Genomic DNA, 18,186 nt, shown 5'->3' with positions numbered 1-18,186 from the left:
CTGGAGCCCTCTCAGTTAGCCTGCTCCCGTGGTGATTGCTGCGGCTCTTTTCTTTAGGAGAATCCCTTCAAGGAAAGGATCGTGGAGGCCTTTTCTGAGGACGGCGAGGGGAACCTCACCTTCAATGACTTTGTGGACATGTTTTCCGTGCTCTGTGAGTCAGCTCCTCGTGATCTCAAGGCCAACTACGCCTTCAAGATCTACGGTAATGAGGGTCTGGAGGAGCAGAGGGCCTGGAGGGCGGCAGCATTTGGGGCCATTAACAGTTCTTGCTGGCTGTCCCTGCAGGACTCTGAGAGTAGTGAGGCTGAAGAGCACCTTCCTGTGGGGTGGCCAAGGGAGAGAGATAGTGCACAGGAGGCATTGAGTGAGGGGTCCTGAGAACAGCGGGAGGGAGGGACTCGGCCCACCCACGGTGGGGGTGGTTAGTGTGAGGAGGAGTCACATGAGTGACATTTAGGCAGGGCCTGGCGGGATGAGAGGAGAGGTAGGGGCGGAGGGAGCAGCATGTGAAGACAAGGAATCAAGAAAGTGCAGGCTTGGTGAGCACATGGGAGGTTTGGAACATGGGAGAAGGGGGCAGTTGGAATCGAGAGATAAATTGGAGCCAGGCTTTGAGGAGCCAAGGAGTTTGGACCTTGTCTCAGGGAACTGGGGAACCACTGCAGAGTTTCATATGAGAAAGGGCAGCTCAGTATTCTAGAAAGACCATTCTGCAGCCTGGAGGTATGAACTAGGGGAGCCAAACTGAAGCCAGGGGCTGGAGAGGAGGCTTCGCCATGGTGATGAGGCCAAGCTTCCAGCAGCCTCACCTCCCAGATGGGAAGAAGCTCCCAGAGGCCCCTCTCGCCCAGTGCAGCCAGGGGTGGGGCCACCTCTTTTCTCTCCAGCCCAGCCTTCAGCCCTGCATCCCATCTGCCACCAGAGGGCACCAGAGCACCATGAAGCCCATGGTTCTCCAACAGTGGAAGTGAGACAACATAACACCCACAGGGTTTCCACCTTGTGCTGTCCTGTGGGCTTGACAGGTCTGCGGGGACTGGTGTTAAATCCTCAGACAGGTCTCAGATGGGGACTCCAAGCACCAGGGAGGGACTGGAACCTGTCCTGGTCTAGAGGAGTCAGGGGCAAACCAAACCAAAGGCCCTTCCTTGGTACTTTTGCTCAACCATGGATCATGAGCCTGTGGGGATTATGTTGTTACTGTGTGTCGTCAAGTCGATTCTGACTGATAACGACCCCATAGGACAGAGTAGAACTGCTCCATAGGGTTCCCTAGGCTGTAATTTTATGGGAACAGGTTGCCAGGTCTTTTCTCTTATGGAGTCACTAGTAAGTTCAAAAGACTGACCTTTTGGTTAACAACCGAGCAGTCCTATGGGGACTATACCTGGTTGTTTTTTTCCTTTTGTAGTTTTCATGTGTTTATTTCAGAGGATTTTGGTTTAGATACATCTGTGCACTCACATTGTGTTTGCTTATCAGAAAGACAGTGCCCGCCTTGCCTACCCCCTATACACGGTATCCACATGGCAATGTGAAAAGCTCTTCAGATTCCACCCATTGTCTCTCCAGTCTCTGACCCCACAGGCATAGCTCCTGGGAAGGACGATCGTCTGCCATAGAGGAGGAGGGGCAGAGCAAACGGGCAGGCAGGCCTGGGAACAGGTCAAGGGAGAACCATAGCTCCCTCGTAGCTCTGAGCTGGGGGGTAGAGTGGGGAAGGGCAGCTGGTATCCTGGGGTCTGATGCTGAAGTGGCTTGTGGTCTGATCTCTAGAGAAGGATCAAGTCTTTCCTAGGTCTTAGTTTCCTCATATAAAATGAACAGAGGAACTCCCATCTTGTCAACCCTATAGGGATCCATCCATCCATCCCGTCCATCCCATCCCATCCATCCATCCATCCCGTCCATCCATCCCATCCATCCTTCCATCCCATCCATCCATCCATCCCATTCATCCATCCATCCCATCCCATTCATCATCCATCCCATCCATCCCATCCCATCCCATCCATCCATCCATCCATTCCATCCATCCATCCATCCCATTCATCCATCCCATCCCATCCATCCATCCCATCCATCCATCCCATCCATCCATCCATCCCATCCATCCATCCATCCATCCATCCATCCATCCCATCCCATTCATCCATCCATCCCATCCATCCCATCCCATTCCATCCATCCATCCATCCGTCCATCCATCCATCCATCCCATCCATCCATCCATCCATCCATCCATCCATCCATCCATCCCATGCATCCATCCCATCCCATCCATCCTATCCTTCCATCCCATCCATCCATCCATCCATCCCATCCATCTATCCCATCCATCCCATCCATCCATCCATCCCATCCCCTTCATCCATCCCATCCATCCCATCCATCCATCCCATCCCATCCCATCCCATCCCATCCCATCCCATCCCATCCCATCCCAACCCATCCATCCCATCCATCCCATCCCTCCATCCCTCCCTCCCTCCCTCCCTCCCTCCATCCCTCCCATCCCTCCCTCCATCCCATCCATCTATCCATCCCATCCATCCATCCATCCCATCCATCCTATCCCATTCATCCATCCATCCCATTCATCCATCCATCCCATCCATCCCATCCCATTCATCCATCCATCCCATCCATCCATCCATCCCATCCATCCCATCCCATTCATCCATCCCATCCCATCCATCCATCCCATCCCCTTCATCCATCCATCCCATCTATTCCATCCCATCCATCCATCCCATCCATCCATCCATCTATCCATCCATCCATCCATGCATCCATCCCATCCATCCTATCCCATTCATCCATCCATCCCATCCATCCCATCCCATTCATCCATCCATCCCATCCATCCCATTCCATTCATCCATCCCATCCCATTCATCCATCCATCCATCCATCCCATCATCCATCCATCCCATCCATCCATCCATCCATCCATCCATCCATCCGTCCCATCCATCCATCCCATTCATCCATCCCATCCATCCCATCCATCCATCCATCCATCCATCCATCCATCCATCCCATCCATCCCATCCATCCTATCCGCCCATTGATCCAGCCAGCCAGCAGATATTTCCAGAGAACTAAGGATAAAGATGAGTCGCAGCTAGTTTCTGCCCCAGGGGCATTCATAAGCCAGTGCAGGAGACAGACAGTGTAGGGTACTGGTCAAGGGCTTCGTCTCCAGGGTCCACATTGACCAGGATGTGACCTCAGCAGGTTACTCATCCTTTCCAAGCCTTGGTTTGTTCATCTGTATAGTGGGGACTCTCATGGTACCTGTTTAATAGGGTTTAGAAACTTAAATGAAATAGAGTGTGTAACACTCCCAGGCACAGAGAGTGCTCGATAACATTAACAGTTATGATTTTCATCACTACCATTAATGTCAGGGTTTGATCGGTGTGCAGGGGGGACTCAGTGGGGGAGCCCCTATATCTAGGAAGCCTCCCATCCCAGGAGATGATATTTGAGCAGAGGCTTGAAGGATAAATAGGAGTTTGCTGGACAGATAAATGGGAAGGGCACCCACCCCAGGCATGTGCAGAGGCCTGGTGGGTGAGTTGGAAACAGTGAAGAAGGATGTTAGGGCCTGTGAACCATTTGGCAGCAGTAGTGCCTTTTGCGAGGTAGAATCAATCCACGTTCCCTGGTATGAGCGCACTCAGGTCAGACATGAGGCCCCTCCTTGAAGGGACTTCTGAGTCTCCTGACCCCACGTGCCTGACTCAGGACCCGCCCAAGGCAGTGTGGGGCAGCTTAGAGACAAACAGGCCTGGATCGGGATCCCAGCCCCGACTCTGAGTGGCTTTCAGACCTTGATTAAATCACTAGGCCTTTCTGGGCCTTGGTTTCCTTGGATGTAGAGGTAAAATAGGGTCTATTGTGGGGTGAGGCCAGGAGGGCCATTTGGCCTAGGCCTGAAATTCCCAGGTAGCCTCAGATTTGAACTCTTAGGATGAGATTGTGGGTACAGTCATTTTGAAGTTTTGTTGTGAGTTGCTGTGAATGTTAATTTGTTGGATGTGGGTATTTAAAATATGACTTGTGGGTGCTGAGGCCTTTCCCCTAGGTGGACTGGGACCCAGAGAACACCTTGGGCTTTGTCAGCCAGGACAAGGATCCAGTGTCCCCAGAGGGCATGTGGAGATGCCTTGGGGACTCCAGAGGCTGGTGGGGGTATCAGGTACAACCCACTCAGGAGGAGGTGATGTAGGGCAGGACCTTTGGAATCTCTGAGGAGACCTAGCCCTGCTGGAGCATCTCCATCCCCCACAGACTTCAACACTGACAACTTCATCTGCAAGGAGGACCTGGAGATGACACTGGCCCGGCTCACCAAGTCAGAGCTGGATGAGGAAGAGGTGGTGCTTGTGTGTGACAAGGTCATCGAGGAGGCCGACCTGGACGGCGATGGCAAGCTGGGCTTTGCTGACTTTGAGGACATGATCGCCAAGGCTCCTGACTTTCTCAGGTGCCACTGCCCTGAGGGGCTGGGCTAGGGCAGGCCTGAATGTGGGGGCATAGCCAGGCAGCCTGGCCTCCTGGGGCCCCATGGGAATTGAGGGTCTTGTCACTCACTGCTCATGAAGCAGTGGTGCCCAGTAGACCCCATGCAGGCTAGAGGCAGGAGGTCACATTCCAGGCCTGGCTCCCCTTGATGTGTGACTGGGAAGTCCCCTGTCTCCTGCAGGGTCCAGGCTCAGTATGTGAAGGATAAGAGCCTGGGGGTCCTTTGTTATGACTGGGCTGAGTTCCTAGGGACCAGCCCTCCAAGCCTGGTCCACATAAGAACCTTGGTTCCTTCCCAGAGTTGATTAATTAGGGGATTTCTCTGCAGGGTTCCCTCAGGGATTGCTGTGGGTCAGGCTGAGGGCCTGCTTTGCTTTTTTGCCCGCCCAGCCTAGGGCCTCTAACCCTCTCTATCGCTCTCTTTCTAGCACATTCCACGTCCGGATCTGAGGACATTGCCAAGGCCACAGGGACTTGGAAGCCCACCATCCAGCCCTGCTGTCTATATGGGTGTCACCTCCAGGCCCCCAGGAAAGGAGCCTTGGCCTTTGGGGTTTATGCTCATGAACATATCCTGTAGCCCTTTCAGCAAAAAAAAACCTTAACCAGGGAAGGGGGGATGAGAGGAGTAGGGTCCTTCCCAGGCCCCCGTGGTCCGGCTCCAGGGCCCCTACCCCCCCACAGGCTCTCCCTCTGCTCCACCACCTTCCCCCCACTCCATTCCTAATGGCGGGGGACACTGACTTGTCCAAGTGCCGGGGGACACCCCGGTCACCCAGGGCAGAGTGCAAAAAAAAGGGGGGTGGAGACAGGGTTTTAATGAGCTATGCAATCTTTTCTCCAAAACCTAAGTCTGGGCCACACCCCACCCCCCTGCCTGCTCCCCTTCTCCCCGCCCCGCAATGTGAAGCTTTGTGAACAGTGGGCCCAAGGGCTCTGCCCCATCTCTGCCTCTGGGTCACGAGCACTGCCCCACCTACCCTTCCCAATGATCTGCAGCCCTCACTGGTGTGTGCTGTCCACAGACTCATGAACTCCTCATAGTAAAACACTTTGGTGTTCCCACGCTCTCTGTGTCTGCCAACGTTAGGAAGTGTTTGACGCTACCTTTCCTCCTGGTCCTTGAAATCCCACCATTGGTGCTTGACCTCTGGATTAAGCATTGCCCTCCCACATTAGGCACTTAGTTATTTAGTGCTGCTGTAACAGAAATACCACAAAATGGATAGCTTTAGTAAACAGTTTATTCTCTCACAGTCTAGGAGGCTGAAGTCCAAATTCAGGGTGCCAGCTGTAGGGGAATGCTTTCTGTCTCTGTCGGTTATGAGGGAAGGTCCTTGTCATCAATTTTCCCCTGGTCTAAGAGCTTCTCAGCACAGGAACCCCAGGTCCAAAGGATGGGCTCTGCTCCAGCACTGCTTTCTTGGTGGTCTGAGGTCCTGCTGTCTCTCTGCTCCTTCTCTCTTTTGTATCTCAAAAGAGATTGGCTTAAGACACTATCTAATCTGGTAAATTGAGTCCTGCCTCATTAACATAACTGCCGCTATCCCACCCCCTTAACATCATAGAGGAAGGATTTACAACACATAGGAAAATCACATCAGATGACAAAATGGTGGACAGTCACACAGCACTGGGACTCATGGCCTAGCCAAGGTGACCACACATTTTGAGGGGGCACAATCCAGTCTATAACAGGCACTAACTTTTTTTCAATGCTGATGCCTTTGGGAGGAAGAAGCATCCATGCCCCAAAGCTTGTGTGAATTCCACAGAGGATGTAGGTGAAAATCACTTGCACTCCCTTTGTAACAGTAGTTCTGGTTAACGTTTATAGAGTGCCAGCCATGTGTCAGGCCAGGGCTATTTGCTTTACTCTAAATCCTAATAACCCTCTTAGGAGGTAGGGACTCTTAGAACTCCATTTTTCAGAGGGAAAAGCTGCATAGCCAAGGGGCAGCTAAGGGTAGATTTTCCCACAAATGTGAATGGCGCCTGCTCTGCCCAGGGGCTGGGCGAAGGTGCCTATGGTGTCTATCTGGTCATAGTCAGTTCTCTTTTCCACTTCTCGGCCTGGGGGCAGCAAGCCAATTGCTCACCCTTATGGAGGTAGGGACATGTGGGCAAGAGAGGAATTGAGGACAAAACAGAAAGGATGCAGAGGGGAGGGGACCCAGGAAGAGGCAGCCTGCCTGAGGGCGTGGCTTTAGGGAGAGGCCTGAGTGCCCTGTGTCCAGGGCTGGTCCCTTAGGCTCCTTGGAAAATAAAAACCAAACCAAATCCATTGCTGTCAAGTTGATTCCGACTCATAGCGACCCTATAGGGCAGAGTAGAACTGCCCCTTAGGGTTTCCAAGAAGCTGGTGGATTTGAGCTGCAACCTTTTGGTTAGCAGCCAGGCTGTTAACCATTGAGCCACCAGGGCTCCTCTGGGAGAACAGGGCCACCAAATGGGGCTGTGTCTCATGGGAGGGATCTGCAAGCAACCCTTAAAGGCCAGAACTGGCCTGGAGGCAGAGGGCAGGGAGGGTGACCTGATGAGATGGGTGGCTACAAGTACCCTCTGGCTGGCTCCAGAAACCACCCAGTGGGGCAGCCCAGGTTGACCCTCAGCCAGGCTTGAGTCTGCCTTACCAGGGGATGTCTGCTCAGGCCCCACCCTGCTATGTGGCCCTAAGCACATTTGCTGTTCCTCTCTGGGGTTCATTTTTCCCATCTGCGGCACAAAGGGTTTGGACTGGATGCACCTTTGGGTCTGACCAGATGGCCTTTGCTGCCACTTCCCCGTGCTTCCTGCCCCAGTCCCCATGAGACAGGGGCAAGGGCTGTGACTCCGGGGCCTCCTCTCCCTCCTGTTGATAGGGCCCTGAGGAAGAGAACTGGCTTTGATCTCAAGAGCCACGGCATGAAGTGTCTCAACCAGTTAGGAAGATGTCTGTCCTAGCGCAGGGCTCGTTGCGTGCTCCGTACATGTTCAATGAGCACACAGATGGAAGTGTGGGAGGCAGGCCCAGTCCGTCAGTCTGGGCCTCAGCAGGCCCATCTAGGAAGTAGGGGTAATGACAGAGGCAGGTCCCCACTCCTCTTGAGCCTTGGTTGCCTCCTGTGGATGGGTGGCAGGTGCCAGGGAAGCAGGGCATAGCCAGGGGCTGCAGGCAGCTGGAAGGCCCCCTCCTGCCCCCTCTTTGGGCAGCCACTTGGGCTGTCTGAGCCTGGTTCCAGGGCAGGCTGGTTGGGTCTGAGGATCTGAGAGGTGCCTTCAGGTGAGCCGGGAGCTTCCCCAAAGCCACTGGCCCAGCCCAGGTACCAGGAGACCCACTTGTGTGGGGCTGCTGGAAGCTAGACCCTCCTCAGAATTTGTGCTTCTTGTCTGCAAAGAAGAGCCTCCGGAGCTTGTCAGGCTGCAAGGAAGGAGAAGATACTGGGGCTGGGTCCCTGGACAGGGAAGGAGACCTAGGCTCAGAGGGTCCGTCAGCATTGACCTGAGGGCTAGAGCCCAGGAAATGAGGCCAAGTCGGAATATTGACGGTTGCTTCCACCTCCTCCCATGAGCCACTTACAATGCCTAAAACACCACCATCCACCCCCAGGTCTGGACTAAGCACTTGGTCTCTTCTGACTAGGGAGGCTAAGGGAAAGGAAGGGCCTAGAGACAGGAGCAGAATAAAGATCAAGCACCAAGCTCCCCACCCCCCAGAGCTCTCTGCCCCAATTGGGGGCCTCGGGATACACTGGTGTCCTACCCAGGGTGGGGGTGGGAGTGTAAATGGTGCCACCAGGGACAGGAGAGGACATGCGGCTTCGTAGCCAGGGGAAGAGCAGACATGGAAGCCCCATCTTATACATCTAGCGGCTACCTCTCCCACCGCTACCAAGCAAAGGGTGTAATTCTGGGCTGTGGCAAGGAGCTGGTCTGCAATGCCTGACGAGCACAGGTCCCCACCTACCACTGGGTGCTCCCTAAGGGCCAGCACCACCCTCGCCTGACGCATGGAGCCCACCTTGTGTGTTCGTCCGGTCTCCTTGCTCTTGGCTGCTGAGATTTGCTCATAGGTATTCCCGGACTCTGGAATCCTCTTGTAGTCACAGTCTATGGGCCCTGACAGCTTGCTGTAGGTGGGGCTGGACCCAAGATATGGAGGCCTGGCTGGCCCAGCCCAGCAGGCTGGGATCTGCTCGTAGGTACTATCTCCTTGGTCTGGCACATCCCTGGTCTGCTGCAGGAGGCCTGCTGTCCCTGTGGGCCTGTAGGTATCTGCAGAGCTGTCCTGGGAATAGGACTGAACCCAGTGCCTCAGCATCGGAGACCCCTGGCTCCACACTGCAGCTGGGGATCCCAGAGCCTCAGGACTTGGGGATGGGAGGAACCCCCCAGAAGTGGGAGACACTGTTGGGCCCTGGTCTGGGATCACCCCAGCAAGGGCAAGCCCTGGGCCATTAGGCCTGTTTTGGCCTCCATCCAAGGGTCTCCTTGGGGCCTCCCTGGTGAGGGAGCAGGCCTGGCCGCCAGCAAGAACTGGCCCCTGCCTGCTGGACACTTCTTTGCCCAGGCCTAGTCGGGCCTGGTTCCTCTTCCTCAGGTCTGCATATATGATGTCATTGGGGCCTCCAAAAGACTCATCCAGGAGGGAAGTACTCCTCTCAGGGAGGGGAGGCACCCTGATGGAGACCTGGGAAGGGGGACAGAGAATCTCTTAAAGGGTACCCATTGTTCTTTCAGATGCCATCAGTTAGACACAAGGTCTCTCAGGTAAGCTGAGGCGTCCTGTCCCAGCCTCGCTTTACCTGGTTGTAACATGCAGGGATTGGACACATGACATTGAGGGTCCCTGCCAGTTCTCATGTTCTAGGCTCAGAGTATGGTCTTCATCTTGGCATTCAACCTTGGGTTGCCAGCCCTACTTCCCACCCAAGTTCATCCTGCCCTGCTCCTTCCCCTCCAATGAGGTCTGCTGGCCCCTCAGAGCTCCTTGAACCCACACACTCACTGCTCCCTCCCCCACCAGAACGGTCACCCCAATTCCATCCTTCAGGTACTCATTCAGCAAATATTTAGGCTGACGGTGTGCCACACACTGTCCTAGATGGTGAAGACTCAGTGGTGAGCAAAACCAACTTGAGGAGTTTGCAGTCCAATCTGGGAGCTGGGCAAAATACCACTCTGTAATATAGTATGGTTTGTGATAATATATAATACTATATCATAAATAATAGTGTCAGCTCATAATCAGTGCTATGAAGAGGAGCAAAGCAGGATAAGGATATAGAATGACAGGTGGAAGAAGGAATGTGTAAATGGAGAGTAGAAAGAAGTAAGAGTGTAAGCATGCAGATATCTAGTGGGAAGAGCATCACAGGCAGAGGGTACAGCATGTGCAAAGGCCCTGAGGTAGGAACAAAGCTTGGTGTGCTCAAGCAAGACCTGGAAGGCCAGTGAAGCTAGAGGAGACTGAGAACAGAGGAGAGGTGGCAGTACACCTGGTGAAGGTCTCGTGGACTCTGGTGGAGATTTAAGATTTTATTCTGAAAGTGAGGAGAAGCCCTTTTTGGCATGCTGTAATCTGATCTATATTAGGAAAAATATCTGAGTCCCTCCCATGAGGTGCCGTAGAGGAGAATAAAGTATTGACTCACAGGCACCCTACTCTATAGTTTACAAGGTATTTTCCGTCATTTTATACCCTTTCATTCAAGCCCCACAGCAATTTTGGAAATGGTAAACTGAGGCTCAGAGAGATTAAGTGACTTGCCCAAAATCACATAGCCAGAAATTGGTCAAGCCAAGGCTTGAACCAAATCCAGCTGGCCAGAGACAGGCCATGAGTGTGAGAGAGCCACTGGCAGATTCCAAGCAGGGATTGCACTTCTCTGGGCCTGGCGCTCACCATCCACAGCCTGAAGGGACTGGCCAGCGGGACCTCTCAGGCCTGACTGTGGGCACCCAAATCCCTGGGCTGGCAACCCTGACCCTGGGAGGCCCAGAGCCCTCCTCACCTCCATGCTTTCCTCCTCAGAGAGTTTCCCGGAACTCACATCCAGGCTCTTGTTTGTGTGGAGGAAGGAGACCTGGGGCTTTGAAGCAGGGCAGGGGCTGGCGGCCTTGTCTGGGGCCAGCGTGGAGGACGTCATGGTAGCTTGACTTTCCAGGCCTGGGTTGGTCTGGTGGAGGCCCATGGTGACGGCATCATACAGATCATTGTCCTCCAGCTGGGGGGTGGGGGCGGTGCGGGACAGTAGGCATGTGGTCATACACCCTAGCCCACCCTCCAGTCACCTGCCAAAGACTGCTGGAGAGGGACTGAGACATTCTCACCAGGTCCCTGACCTTAGGTAAGACGCTGTCTCAGTCTCCCCTTTTCCAACATGGACGATGGCCCTGCACTGAATGCCCCTAAGGTGGCAATAACTAGGGAAGGCAAGAAAATGTATGTACCCCAGTGATAGACACACAGGGCCTGGGCACCCTGCCCCGCCACCCTCCTCCTGGGGCAGAGGGGTGCCTACCCGGGGGCAGGCAGCAGCCAGGGTCTCCCCGAAAGGCTCAAGCTGCACCTCCTGGTAATAGCGCACGAGCTCAGCCAGGGTGCTGTGGCTGTGGGTGTCCCCCGAGATGAGGTAGCGCTGGTTTTGGAGCTGGTGGATGACAAAATGCCGGCAGCGGTCGCTGCCCCTGCAACACAAAGACTTGTGGCCTGGGGCTGCTGGTTGGTCTGGCTGCAAGGGAAGGCCCAGCCTGGGACAGCACTGCCCTACTTGGAGCCTTCATGCGTGGCTCTGAAAAGTGGAAGGGATCACTGGCAAGCCCACACTTGCAGGGTTGTTGCGAAAGCTCAGGGAGCTAAGGAGTGGTTTTCAAACCCAGGGGCCCTGAGTTCCTGGGAAGCACCTAAGCCTGTTCTGGTGGCACCTAGGGCGAGGCAAGTGAGGCACTCCCACTGGACACAAAACTTAAGGAGTGCCAAAAAATCAGTAGGAAAGATAACTAATATTTTGATGTAATATTTTATAGAATAATAAGAAAAAAAGATGCACAAAATCCATGATGAACAAAATATCGAAGTTTTAAATAAAGACAGGATCTGACCCCGCACTCGCATGACGCGCCCTTACTTTGTCATCGTTTTTGTTGGGTGCTGTCGAGTCAGTTCCGACTCATAGCGACATTATGCACAACAGAAAGAAATACTGCCCAGTCCTGCGCTATCTTCACAATCGTTGCTATCCTCGAGCCCACTGTTGTAGCCACTGTGTCAGTCCATCTCATTGAGGGTCTTCCTCTTTTTCATTGACCCTCTACCAGGCCTGATGTTCTTCTCCAAGGACTGGTCCCTCCTGATAGCATGACCAAAGTACGCGAGACAAAGTCTCACCATCATCTCATTTCTAAGGAGTATTCTGGCTGTACTGAGACAGATTCATTCGTTCTTCTAGCAGTTCGTAGTATATTCAATCTTCTTCGCCAATACCCAAAACCCTGGTGGCGTAGTGGTTAAGAATTTTGGCTGCTAACCAAAAGGTTGGCCGTTTGAATCCACCAGGCGCTCCTCAGAAACCCTACGGGGCAGTTCTACTCTGCCCTATAGGATCACTATGAGTCGGAATCAACTTGACAGCAATGGGTTTGGTTCTGGGCTCACCAACACCATAATTCAAATGCGTCAATTCATCTCTGGTCTTCCTTATTCGTTGCCCAGTTTTTGCATGCATATGGGACGATTGAGAATACCGTTGCTGGGGTCAGGCCTCATTTGCCTCAGCTAATTTTTTTTTTTTTAATTCCAGCCTTGCTGAAAATGGAGTTGCAGCTTCCACCCCTTCTTCAACCTGTAATGGCCCACCCTTTTCATTTTCATCTTATGGAGGAATAGTGATCACACAATCAAATGCACAAGTCATAAGTGTGCAGCTGGGTGAATTTCCACATGTGAGTCCTTCCATGTAACTACCCTGCAGATGAAGACATAAAACGTTCCCAGCTCCCCAGAAGACTCCCTTATGCTCACTTCCGGTCAGTACCACCCACAGGTAGCCACCATTCTGACCCCTATCACCATAAATCCATTTTGTCCATTATAGACTTCATGTAAATGAAACTATACAGTACATTTCTTTTGTGTCTGGCTTCTTTCATTCAACACTATATTTCTGAGATTGATTCATGTCCATGTAGAATTCGTTTATTTGTGTCCATTGATTTTAGTGTCCCATTTAATGAAAAATCCACAATTTTCCCATTGTGTTGATGGCCACGTAGGTTATTTCTAGATTTTGGTTGTTGTAAATGAAGTTACTGTGAACATTCTTGTACATGTCTTTTGGTGAATACATGTACTGTTGAGAATATATACCATCTCAATATATTCTGTTGAGAATGTATCTAGGAGTAGAATTGATAGGTCTAATGTATACCTTGTATACCTGTGTTTAACTTTAGTAGGTTCTACTGAATTGTTTTCTAAAATTATTGCTATTTTCTAAAATTATTTTGGTTGTTCCACATCCTCACCAAACTGTTTGGTATCATCTGTCTTTCCATTTTAGCCTGCATTGTGGTTTTAATTTTCATATTTTCCTGATAACTAATGATGCTGAATGCCTTTTCGTATGCTTATTGGACTTTTGGATAATCTTTGTCAAGTGCCTATGTAAGTCCTTTGTGTTTATCAAGTTATCTCTCTTTGTCTTAGTGATTTGTAGGAGTTCTTCATGTATTCAGGACACCAGCGCTTTTTGTGTCCTATTTAAGAAAGCTTTGCCTGCCCCTAGGTAATGAATATGGTCTCCTATGTTTTCTTCTAGAAACTTGTTTCGCTTTCCTCCCTTGGGTCTATGGTCCATCTAGAATTACTTTTTGTGTATGGTATGAGGTTAAACAAAAAAAAACCAATGTCATCAAGTCAGTGCCAACTCATGGCAACCCCACGGGCTACAGACTAGAGCTGAACTCCACAGGGTTTTCTTGGCTGTAATCTTTTCAGAAACAGATCACCAGGTATTTCTTCCATGGCATCCCTGGGTGGATTCTAACTGCCAACCTTTCAATTAGTAGCTGAGCGCAAACTGTTTGCACCACGCAGGGACCTTATGGTGTGAGGTAGGGGTCTTTTTTTCCCCCATTTGGATATCCGGTTGCACCACTTATTGAAAAGATCTTCTCCCCCATGGAATTGCAGTGACACCTCTGTTGTAAATCAGGTTACCAAGTGTGTTGAATTGTTCCTGGACTCTCTTCTGGTCTGTTGGTATACCTTTGAGCAGCCTCATTTTGATCTTTTTTTTAAATAAATAAATGTTCTGCCTAAGATTGCATTAAAAAGAAAAAAAATGCCCTAATGCTGAAAACTCATTTCAAAGTGCCTAGCCCAGTATCTGGTGCAAAGAATAACAATATTTTAATAATAGCTAATATTTCCCAAGCACTTTTAAATGTATAAACTTCATTGAACCCTTTCAACGATCCTTAGAAGTAAAAAAAAAAAAAAAAAAAAAAGTACTATTATATTCCCATTTTACAGATGAGGAAACTGAGGAACAGAGAAGCAAAGTAGCTTGCTCAAGGTTAGGATTTGAACTCAGGCAGTCTGAGTACATGATAATTCTGAGTCTGAAGCCATTCAGCTTTGCCTTAGAGCTCTGTCCTCGCCCCCCTTCCCTGGGGAAATCTCCTTCATCTGCCTTCCCCCACCCAACCTCCTCTCAGTACAGGATCTGACATTACCATCTCTGACTTCCTTCCACTGTCTTGTTTCCTCCTTTTATCTCTACTGGCCTACCCTAGCCCAGACTGCAGCATCCAGCAGTTGCACCTGTCCCCCACTGCCCTGCACCTCTAGCCTCTATTTTCCAGTGCTCCCTCCATAGGCTCCTGGAAGCACCATTGCAAGACATGAGTCTGACCATGTCACCTCCTGTCCCCATCTCCAGACTTCGCCAGGCATCCAAGGCCATCCTGGGCTGGCCCTGCCCTCGTCTCCAGGCACTTTTCCATAGGAACTACACATCCTCTGCTGCACCCAAGGACTTGTGGTTCCCCCTAACACCCTAGTTTTGCATGCCTCCATAAGCCTAAACCACACCCAGTTTTCTGCCTATCAAATTGCTATCCTTCCTCGTATCCTGGGCTCAAAGTTCACTTCCGTGAAGCCCTCCTCGGCTTCCTACAAGGAGGCTATTCTCCCTGCCCTCCACCCCCACCAACCCCCACTGAAAGCTCAGGCTTCATCCCCAGCACATGACCAGTGCTCAGAAAATGTCTGTGGAGCATTGGCTAATGGATGGGTGACCAATGAGGAGTGAGGGGGTCAGGGCCCAGGGACAGCCAGGCAATGTGGGCTGGTGGAACTATGCTTATGTGCAAGGCTTGGTTATGGATGCCTGATCCCACCTGCCACCTTGCAGAGGGCTTCCACTCTTACCTGTAGGACAAGATGAAGCCGGTGGCCCGGTCACTGAGGCGGATGAGGAAGGAGCCAAGAGCTTTGTCCCTGAGTAGCTGTTCCGTCTGCCTGGGCAGAGGACATGCCATTAGCGGGGTTCTGTGCCCTTGTATCAGCAGGTCTTAGACCTGACTCAGAATCCCTGCTGGCCAGGCCCTTGTGTCCCAGACTCAGTGTGCAGATCTCCACCCCCAAATAGGGGGCTTCCTCAGACTTTCAGCTGGGTCTGTGCCTGTCAGAGCTCAGTCTGTGGCCTGTCTGGGTTTAGTTAAACAAAGTCAAGACGCAGCCTGGGGCTGGGTCGGGGTCCTGAGGCCATGCCCCCCACCCCCGCTGCAGCCTCACCAGCAAGCACCTTAGCTGCTGACCCCGGACCCCTGCTATCCACCTGGACGGCTGTGCAGTAAGAAGAATGAATCCATATGACTGGAGAATGGGGGGGTCCACATGACTTTTAGAATGGGGGGGTCCCTGCTTCAGGACCACTGTGTATAGCTGTGCAGGATGTGCACTCTGCAAGAGTTTCTGGGGGAGGAGTGCTGCTGTGTCTGAAGCCTGTCTCCTCCAACCCCAGGCAGCTTTGGAGGCTTCTCCATGGTGCCATGTATTTGAGGTCATGGTAGAAAATTCTAGCTGTCTTCTGTTTTGGCAGTACATAGATTATATGTTCTCTCACCCACTTACTCACCAAACACCGGACACCTTCTCCATGTAGGACCAGCTACATAATTTGCAGGGCCCAGTGCAAAATGAAAATGCAGGGCCCCTTGCTCAAAAATTATTAAGAATTTAAAGACGGCAACAGACTCTGTGTGACTGGGAAGGTCGATGCCTATGAAGCCGGCCCTGTCTCTGCCAGGTACTTCATCTAGTGCTTTGGCACCTTGGAGATCTAGCCCAATGGGAAAGCCAAACCCCACGTCTTGTTCTTTATTCCTAGGGTAGCCATGCATCCAGGTTTACCTGGGGCGGCCCCCCTTTACAACAGTTGTCCTAGATGAATCACTAATAGTGTTCTGGTTTGAATGGTAAATGATATTGGCCCCCTAGTTATTCATCAGAGCTGAACACGTCCTGTCCTGCCTCTCCCCCTTTTTGTCCTTTTGGCAGCTGGGCAGCCCCAGCCCTCCCAGACCTGCACTCAGAGTAGGGGCCAAGGCCCTAACCCTCACTGCTCATGGAAGTGACCACAAAGGATGTGGGACTCAGCAGTCTGTTCCCCCACCTTCACCACCTCTTGGGGTCCCTGCCTCGCCCAGGGGGAAGACAGGAACCCGTCTGGCTGCAGAGTCCCCAGACCGTTTTCTCAGCCCTCAGGGATGGTGGACCACGCTGGGCATGTGGACAGGGGCAGCCTTACTTGCGGGTGATAAATCCATGAAACCAGGAGGGCAGGACACCGTTCTGCAGAATGGTGGGGGCCTGTGTCTCCATGAACCACTTCAGGGCCAGTGTCTGGAGGTTGGCCAGGTCCTGGCTGTTCCCTGCTTCCTCAGGCTCTCTCCCCAGGCTAAGCTGCTTTATACAGCCCTCCATTCTGGCGAGCCCTGGAGTGGAAGCAGAGCCCCAACAGCCGCACGCCTCTATATCTGCGTGTGCTCTGCTCATTTGCCTGAATCCACGCCCTCCCCAACTGCCTGCAGCACACAGGAGCACTATTGTCACCTGTGGGCATGTGGCCTGCTCTCCTCTCTGATGCTTTGGGGTGGGGCACCTCCGCTGGCTAGAGAAGTTGCGGGGAGGGTCACATTAGCAGCCTGAGGTGGGTAGGGAGGAGACACCTGGCTTTGTTGTTCAGCAGGTGAGCTTCCTCATTGGGTTTGACTTCTTTCCCCCAACCTGTGGTCTTTGTCACAGCTAAAGACCAGACCCTGGCTAGAGTCCACAGCACTGCCATCCTTAGCAAAGCAGGGGATTTCAATTCTGTCTGCACTCCCCGTGGGTAGGCTACTTGTATTTTGGTGAAGGCCAGAAGTTCCGTGCTGATTAATTCCTCCTTCTAGTCAAGATTTATTGAGTGCCTACTGTATGCCAGGTACCTGTGGGCTCTGGGGAAAAAAGAATGAACAAAACATTTTGCCCTCATGGCACATACATCCTAGTGGAAGGAGACAGACCATAAACAAATGTACATATGGTTTCAAACAGTGGGCAGTGGTGGTTCAGTGGTAGAATTCTCACCTCCGTGTGGGAGATCTGGGTTCGAGTCCCAGCCAATGCACCACCACCACCCATCTGTTACTGGAGGCTTGCATGTTGCTATGATGCTAAACAGGCTTCAGCGTAGCTTCCAGGCTAAGACAGACTAGGAAGAAAGACTTGGCAATCTACTCCCTAAAAACCAGCCAATGAAAACCCTATGGATCACAACAGCCTGATAGCATTGTACATGGGGTCACCACAAGTTGGGGGCCAGCTTAACAACAACACCATGGTGTCAAGTGTCATAAGCAGTCCAAGAAAAAAGCAGAAGAATAAGGTAGAGAGTGATGGGGTGTATTATTTAGGTAGGAGGTCAGGGGTCAGGGGCCGCCTTGCTCAGGAGGAGACAATGGAAAATGAAGGAGGGAGCCAAGCAGGTATCTCAGCAGCAGAGGGAACAGCAGGTACAAAGACTATCGGGTGGGACTTTGCCGGAGATTACGAAGAACAATCTGGAAGCCCATGTGGCTAGAGCAGAGGGGGGCCTTTGGAGTAGATGGGTCCCCAGAAGGGCTGGGATAAGGTTTTGATAGGAAGTTTTGGGCTAGTTAGGGCAAATGGGGCATAGTGGTTAAGAGCTAAGGCTGCTAACCAAAAGGTCAGCAGTTCAAATCCACCAGGCGCTCCTTGGAAACCATATGGGGCAGTTCTACCCTGTCCTATAGGGTCGCTATGAGTCGGAATCAACTCGACGGCAACGGTTACGGGAGGGCAAATGGGACTATTTGTTCACGCAAAAATCCCTGAATCTCTAATGTACTGCCTAGTTTCACAGTAGAAATCTAGGTTCAGCTAGCAATGAGGCAGCCCCAAGGATCTGGGTTAGGATCCTGTTTTTGTTTTTTAATTCAATCTAATTTTATTGTGGTGAAAATGTACACAACAGAACATACAGAATCTCAACAATTTCTACATGTACAGCTCAGTTACATTCTTCAGAATCCTCTTTTCCTCCCACGTTGGCATAGGACCTCAGAGAAGTTACTAAGTTGTTATGGTTGCCTCAATTTTCC

At 51.8% G+C, this 18,186-nt stretch overlaps 2 protein-coding genes across 2 annotated transcripts in view; one reads left to right on the top strand and one right to left on the bottom strand.

Moving 5' to 3' along the window:
* CIB2 (calcium and integrin binding family member 2) overlaps nt 1–8,686 on the top strand; it is a 28,201-nt gene extending 19,515 nt beyond the window's left edge. The window contains exons 4-6 of the mRNA XM_064267214.1: nt 58–205; nt 4,303–4,498; nt 4,965–8,686. Of these exons, the coding sequence (XP_064123284.1) occupies nt 58–205; nt 4,303–4,498; nt 4,965–4,986 (366 nt within the window). The 3' untranslated portion in view covers nt 4,987–8,686. The remainder of the gene's footprint in view (nt 1–57; nt 206–4,302; nt 4,499–4,964) is intronic.
* Nucleotides 7,886–16,679, bottom strand: SH2D7 (SH2 domain containing 7). Its single transcript, XM_064296142.1, has 6 exons — nt 16,332–16,679; nt 14,951–15,040; nt 11,040–11,205; nt 10,530–10,742; nt 8,408–9,205; nt 7,886–7,936 (listed from the first exon to the last, which is right to left on the bottom strand). Exons 1-6 carry the CDS (start codon nt 16,577–16,579, stop codon nt 7,886–7,888), a joined length of 1,566 nt encoding a protein of 521 aa, XP_064152212.1. The 5' UTR covers nt 16,580–16,679.
* Between the last annotated feature and the right edge of the window lie 1,507 nt (nt 16,680–18,186).

The sequence above is a fragment of the Loxodonta africana genome, chromosome 13, assembly GCF_030014295.1.
Source record: "Loxodonta africana isolate mLoxAfr1 chromosome 13, mLoxAfr1.hap2, whole genome shotgun sequence".
Lineage (NCBI taxonomy): Eukaryota > Metazoa > Chordata > Mammalia > Proboscidea > Elephantidae > Loxodonta > Loxodonta africana.
This window is presented reverse-complemented; position numbering and strand designations above follow the sequence as displayed.